We start from the raw sequence: 7,829 nt of genomic DNA, 5'->3' as shown, positions 1-7,829 counted from the left end.
ATGAGAATGTTAGTTGAAGGGCCCTGTTGTACTCGAGTATGAAAAGTGACAACCGTCAGTTCACTTACGAACATAATATTTCATTTTGACCTTCGTGTAACTGATTGACTGACTATGAATTTGAAATTGTTTATCAGTCTATATTTGTATTCACTAATTATTATTATAATGGGTTTAAACTAGCATAAAGACAATTATTTATAAATATCATTGAATAATGCCAAAAACGCAGTGATCTTTATAAATAATTGCAATTATTATTATTAAATAATTTGTGAAAGACTTTGAAGGCCCGGAATCATTCTCTACCCCTAACAACTAACACATCTCGCTAACAGCTAATATGGAATATTATTTTTGACAATTTCACAATAAGTCCCAAAATTTTTGTTGAGAAACTGAAAAATTATTATAAATTTCTGTGAAAGAGACCATACTAGATAAATTTCTTCGTGAATGTTTGTTTGATGGCCATCCAGCCTTCTTGCGGTTCATTCATTAATTTATGGGGAACAAATAAAATTTCGTTCGTTCGTACGTATGTTGGTGTGTGTATGTAAGTGTAGTTGTGTATGTGCGTGCGTGTGTGTACAGGTAGTTGTGTGTGTGTGTGTAGTGTGTGTGTGTGGTGTGTGTGTGTGTGTGTGTGGTTGCAAAAAATCAATTACGTTTCTTACTAACTCGAAAAAAACGTTATCTCAAATAACAACAATGAAAGAAAATTTGATTTTTATATTTCGAAATTTGAAATGTATTGCCATGTGATGAGAGTTTATAAATAAAACTGTGTAGCTTTCCATCGAACATATTTTTCTTTGTTGTTTGTGTATGCGTGTATGTGCTTGTGTGTGCTGTTGACATTACGCGCATTTGATTTTTTGTATAACGTATGTGTATATATATATATATATATATATATATATATACATATAATATGTATGTAGTATGTATGTTGTTGTTTGTATGTATGTATTTATGCATGTATGTATGCATGTTGTTGTTGTTTGTATGTATGTATATATGCATGTATGTATGTATGTTGTTGTTGTTTGTATGTATGAATGTGTGTGTGTGTGTGTGTATGTATGAATGTGTGTATGTATGTATGTATGTACGTACGTATGTATGCATGTTGTATGTTGTTGTATGTATGATGTTAGCGTATAATGTTGGTCAAGTTAAATAACGCTTTATATACAATGCTGAGGTTTTAATTCATTGATGTATATAATGTATTTAATAATGTAATAGTTTAAAATGCAATACGTTTCAACTTCGTCGATTGGTCGTTTCAACCATGTCGATTGGTTACATGTGTTTGTGTTGTATTCGTAATATGAATGAATTGTGCAGATTTTAATGAGGCTCTAAACGAATGATTATCACAAATTTTATTTTTAAACAGGATCTCACAAAATGTTTTTAATTTAGCTGTAATTTAAAAAAAGATTGCTACGATTGCATTGTTGGCAAAGTTTTAATACAACGTAGGTGATTTTTTACAATAAAAAACATTCAAGTTGAACAACTGCGCAACTACTTAGGTGCGCGTACAAACATGAAATAAAACTTTCAATGAAAATTGCGTTTATTAAATTTGTAATTTCGTCCTTATCCTGTGGTCACTTGGGTGGGAGGAAACATTGCTGTGATGACAATAATAATATAATAATATGAGCATTTATATAGCGCCGATTCGCACAGCTGCTTCAGAGGCGCCCGCAGCTTGTGTTTAAAAGATGAGTCTTTGACCTTTTTTAAAGACCTTCAACGAAGAGCATTGTTTCAATTCACGAGGAAACGCATTGCAGACACTTGGAGCGGCGCGGTTAGCGAGGTGGGATTTGGCAATAGGAATGTTTAAGAAACCCGCAAAGGATGCGCGGAGCGATCTGGCTGGCATGTTCGTGGCGGGATATGAGACCGTAAAGGCAAGCTGGGAATTTTGATGACAATATTTTGAAGGTTAGAACTGCAATTTTGAAAATGATTCGAGCAGAGATGTGAGGCCAATAAAGCATTGGAAAGAAGGTGGAAGAGCCGAAACGAGAAGGTCTATTGAAGATCAGTCGAGCGGTCTTATTCTGGAGGGTCTGCAGCCTCCCGATGAATGCGCGTGAGGTCCTGTGGTCATGTGGGCAAGAGGGAACGTTTCTGTGAAAAACATGAGGCCAACATGGTTATTTAAGTAATTATATAATAATAATAACCATAATAATAATAATAATAATAATAATACATTCTTGCAAATATTACACACTTTTCTGGGTATTAATACAAAAGTACATATGTGGTGTTCGTATATACATGAATTTATTTTTATGTATATATATATATATATATATATATATATATATATGTATGTATATATATATACATACATTTTTACACATAAAAATATTATTTAAATATTTAATATTATGCTTATGGATGTGTGTACGTGTAAGTGTTTGTGTGGATTTTATTGTGTGTGTGTGTGTATTTATAAAATTGCATGCAAATATATATATAAATATACAAAACATCGAATTAAATCATTCTCGTTAACAAATCTAAATTTAATTTATTAGTGACCGAAGTTATATAAGTGAAGAATAAATAAGATAGAAATGTTAGAAGGCATCGCTTGATGAGATGGTAAGGCCCCTGTTGATCCTGCTCATTCATTCATTCGGCTCACTTCCTCAATGAACAAGGTGGATGATCACAAGACTTCAACAATTCAAATTTTGTGTGCATGTGTGTGTGTGTAAATGTGTGTGTGTGTGTGTCTGTATCTTAAGGACGCAATAATGCTAAATCTATTTAGTCTTTCCAGGCAATTTTACGTTATTCTAGCAAAACGATTATTTCCAATGAAAATTGCTTAGTGAGACAAAAATGATGAGACGATGATGACATTGATGATGATGATGACTTGCAAACACGATCACTATATTCAGCACACCCCGATGACAACTTGTGACAGTTTGTTGAGAGCTTCTTGCTGTGGAGTCGTGTGCTCTACAAATGAATTCTCTGAAGACGATGACGATGGAAGAGAGTTGTTGCTGCAATTGTTGATTTTGTTGATGCTGTTGTTGTTGATGCTGTTGTTGTTGATGTTGTTGCTAATGTTGTTGCTGTTGTTGTTAATGTTGTTGTTGTTGTTGAGGATGCTGTTGTTGCTTCTGTGATGGCTGTTATTTTGTTGAAGTGACAATGTTGGCGAATCTGGGTGACGATTGAGATTTAGTTGAGACCCGTCAAAGAGGGAGGACTTGTTGCTAGACATTCTGTAGTTGTTCAGCATGTTGTCGTAGTTTGCATACATTTGCTGTCTGTGGTTGACTAATGCCTCGTCGTTGCTGTCAGGTGCAGTGTTGTTGTTATTGTTGTTGTGGTTTGGGTAGTAAAATATTGTTGACGGGGTTAGTGTAAAATTTGAATATATATCATTATTTTTGTGGTGTCTGTTTTTATCTAACGTTTCGTTGTTGTTGTTTTCTTGTTGGCAGTCAAAATTTTTAAAAAGTGATGTTTTCATAGTTGGAGAGGAGTTGAAAATGTCTTGCTTCATTGCGGCTGTCGCTTGTTCGTCCGAGTCCATCCTACAGAGGCCTGCTTTGAAGTTCGAATTGCTCTCTTCTTGCGAGCCTACTAATATCTTCTTGTTATGTTTTGTATTGTTAGAAGCGTTCTGGTCTTGATGTTTGTTTACGCCATTATCTGTCAATGATAAACACATGTTCTTTTTATTAACATCAATCTATTAAAAAACAATTTAAATGAAAGAATGTTTTTGAACAGTTTTTCATTGATATTCATTTACTACCTGAACAGAAAATATCATCAAAAACCCGTCAAAGAAGTGATGTTTAAGAGAAGTTCGCAAAAATCTTACATAATGTAAGATATTTTGAAATACATCATGTACAGATCATAGATACTTTTAAAAAATAACCCTTAAAGTAAAGTAACGAACCCTCAAAAATTTGGAAACGAAAGAACGCAGCAAGTTGACAACCGCTGTAGTTGTCGCAGAGTTAGAAATCCGTCATGCGCAGAACGACGTAAAAGTCCCATATTATGTTCATAGGAATCTTACATCACGTTTGATATTTTGAAAAAAATTATTCACAGATTACAGATACTACTTATCTAAAAACGGAATAAAGAATTTAAAATTTGAGTTAGAGTAGGGATTTAACATAATTCTAACGAATAAAATTATTTGTAGTTCTAAAATTTTTAATTAGTGCGACCCAGCATCTCGCCCTTCTAATGGACATAAATAACACTAAATATCTTGTTAGTATTAGTAAGTATTTATACAGAGCCAGTAAAAATTTGAAGCAAGGACGCCAAAGAGAACGTTGCTGTTGATTCGTAACAACCAACAGACGATGTTCAGAATCAATCGCAGCACTAATTAATTAAATTAACCGTCGGTTGTTTCTGACGAGACAACTTCAAAAAAATTTAGCGGATGAAGTTCGATAGTTTTATTTCTACGTTCACGTTCCGTTCAGGTTGGTTTGACACTTTTAAAACAAGGATGGAAAAAATAATAAACAAATAAACAAACTAAAAATAAATAAATAAATAAAAATAAATAAACAAACAGTTGTTTCTAGGGAACAACTGCTCAAAGTCTCCATTTCAAAATCAATTGTTCATTTTAAAAATCACCTCCATTCAAACTTAGAAATATTCTAACTCAATTAATTTTGGAAAAATGGCAGTAAGTGTATTTTGTTAGAACTCAGTCACGATAAAACCCTGTTAACAAGAAGCAAACGTTGTGAGCATGTAAGTAGGTGGTTTTAGAGACGAACCCGAAACTTTTGAAAGACTGAGGCGTGGTTATGGAAAATGGAGAATTCCTAAGATGATGACCAAAGAAAGCAAAGCAAGCCTAAAAAAGAGTGTTAAACTGAGATAGTGGTATAATAAAAATTCGTGGAAGATTTTCATCCCTTGTGTTCTGGTTGACATGTTATTATTAAATATTTAGGAAGACAGTCATGATTCAACACACACATGAAAGTACATATTTTGTCAGGTTTATAAAAGTTTTCAGGTGTGTTGGTTGCGATGTTATTAGTGTCTTCAATGTTATTGTTGACATTTATAACGGAACATAATGAGATATTCAACTTGAAGCCAATGATGAATTTTAAGATTGAAAATCGTAGCTAGCGTTCGTACAAATTATGTAAATAACCTTTGTGATCAGCAGAGTTCATGGACTTGCCAGGTGACTTGGGTTTCCTCTTTCTTGTTTGAATTCCTTCCTTCCTCATGGACAGTGGTCGAGGTATCTTAAGATGGAAACATTTTTTCAACCGTTAATATATAAAGTGAAATATTTATAAAATTGTAAACAAGTTTATCTCATGTGTGAATGAAAATATATTACAAAATGATATAAGCAGGTATTAAAATTTGAGAGATGTAAATGAATGTGTGAAAGGAAGTTACCCCATGAAGTTTGAAGTAGAGGCCGCAAGCGTTGCAGACGGGTTCTCCCTCGTTACTTCTCCTCCACAAAGTCGTCGTCACCGTCTGGCAGTTCGTGCAGCTCAGCCCAAAACGACGCGCAGTCTGCTGCTGATTTCAAGAAGCATTTAAAATTTCATAAATAAATAAATCGAAAAACATATCTAATAATTTGTTCATTATTGATTAATAATGAATGAATAAATACTCGCAAAACAATGCTATAAAATGCTTTCTAAAACGAATAATTGAAAGACTTCCCACGTACACGTACCTCATGATTATGCAACAAACACCCGGCTTCATTTATTTGTTTGTTTGCTCTAACACTCTAGCAATTAAACTTACATACATTAATCAGCAACAACGCTTGTTTACATAAATTACTTTCCTATAAACTCTGCCTGCATAAATCTTCAACATTGTACTGTACACATTTAAATTAAACACTTACAGAAATTAAACTATAAATGTGTGTGTGGTGTGTTTGTGTGTGTGCACGAGAAAATATAAATTTATATGCTCACCCCAGCCTTAACATTAAAATGTGAAATGAAAAAAATAATTTATCATGCTAAATTAACTGACGGTGTGTTTCCAATTAAATTCGTGAAATTATAACATTTTGTTTTTTCATTTCCTACTATGGAACCTTTCAACTCGAATGTTAATTATAACAACCATCTCAAAATCAACTTCAGTTTTCAAAGATTTTTCATGGCGACACGAAATGAATTTTTGAGCAAGTAACGAACCCCCGGTATAGCGACCAATCTTTTGGGCTGCCTGGTCAGCGGTCTGTTGAGGCCATTCATTTTTTGGTAGAGACCGCAAGCGTTGCACAGGTAATGTCCCGTCCCATCTCTCCTCCACAATGGAGTTCCCATCGCCCCACAATTCACGCACTCCTTTCGGTCGCCAAAATAATCGTCGGCCAAATCATCTGCAAAGAAAACATTCATTTTAAAATGCTTAGAAATACAAATACAATAGTTCAAATATTTTTAATTAAAGCACGTTCAACCTATTTTGGGATATATTCCTTGCTGCGTTTCCATGAGCGGAACTCCAGATGCTCCGTATCCTGTCCAATTTGGGACATAAGAAGGAAATGATGATGTTGGCTGTCCCAGTGAATTGTGGTATTCAGAAATTGGGAATGAAGGATCGGGCCAAGCAAATGGAGAAATTGATGGATAACCGGAGCTTAATGCGGAAGAACTGTTGGCATAACTGAGTTGTTGGATGTTTTGTTGTTGGGCCTCTAGCATTCCAGATTGCCAACAACAATTTCCGGAGTCTAAACAATTGCTTGATTCAATGGATCTTTGATGTTGCGTTAATTGCTGTACGTTGGAGTGCAACTGAGAACTGTTGGACGAGTAGAGGTTCGGAAAACTCAGGTTACCCGGGTTTGTTGTAGTGGTTAGCAAAGGCACGTTTGGCGGATATTTCATGGATGAAGTGATGGATGCGTACAAGGCGCCGTAGTTCGTCAATGGAAGGTCGAATGGCTGCTGCTGCTGCTGCTGCTGGGAGTGATCTTTCGATGAGCTGCCCTTTGAATTCAATATTGGCTTCGTATCGACCTGTAAAGAATAATCCGGGAAGGATCGGTGGTTGTAGTACATCATGTTTTCAGAAGTGACATCGTCATTTATGTTGTTGTTGTTGTTAGTGTTGTTGCTGCTGCTAACGTGTTGTTGCGACTCGTTGTTGTTGTTGTCAATGTTTACTGAAGAGCTCGGAGATAAGTTGTCGTAATTAAGGAAAAACTTTTGATGAGATGCTGTCAAATCTTTGTTGGGCACCTCGATCATGGCGACCTTCCAAGTTGAAAATCTTTTTCGATCTGCACAAATTAAAAAATAAACTTCAATTTAATTCTATTTAATAATTAACAACACAAATTTAAAAAATTATTTAATTTTTAAAAAATTTCATTATTTGCCAGAGTGTAATCTTACATAATCGTAAAACCTGATGCAATAAGTTTTAATTGGAATATATTTAAATTTGAAAATTTTGATAAATAAATCTTCAGCAACTATTTTATGGTAAATAAATTTGTACCAAATCAACAGGTGTATATATATATATATATATATATATATATATATATATATATATATATATATATATATATATATAAGCATACTGATATGGGTTTGTATACATTTCTGTATCTAAATCATTGGGTAAAGAAGGAGTAAAATATGCGAAACAGGTATAGGCAGAGTATGAGGAATCTTGAGAAGACACTCTCGTTTGATTGACACGTGCAATAAAATTGATGCATTCGCAGGCAGCCAATGAGCTTCCATTCTTACGAATTTGAATTATTTGTT

General features: G+C 34.2%; 1 protein-coding gene across 1 annotated transcript; it reads right to left on the bottom strand.

Moving 5' to 3' along the window:
* Positions 1 to 5,177: 5,177 nt before the first annotated feature.
* HELRODRAFT_80803 (hypothetical protein) lies at positions 5,178 to 6,443 on the bottom strand (the record flags this gene model as incomplete). The annotated part of the gene is made up of 3 exons (XM_009020453.1): positions 5,178 to 5,303; positions 5,464 to 5,589; positions 6,252 to 6,443. The coding sequence occupies 3 exons, from the start codon at positions 6,441 to 6,443 to the stop codon at positions 5,178 to 5,180; spliced, it is 444 nt and encodes a 147-aa protein (XP_009018701.1).
* Between the last annotated feature and the right edge of the window lie 1,386 nt (positions 6,444 to 7,829).

Source organism: Helobdella robusta (genome assembly GCF_000326865.2).
Source record: "Helobdella robusta unplaced genomic scaffold HELROscaffold_28, whole genome shotgun sequence".
Lineage (NCBI taxonomy): Eukaryota > Metazoa > Annelida > Clitellata > Rhynchobdellida > Glossiphoniidae > Helobdella > Helobdella robusta.
Note: the sequence above shows the minus strand (reverse complement) of the source record. Positions and strands in the feature narration are given on the sequence as shown.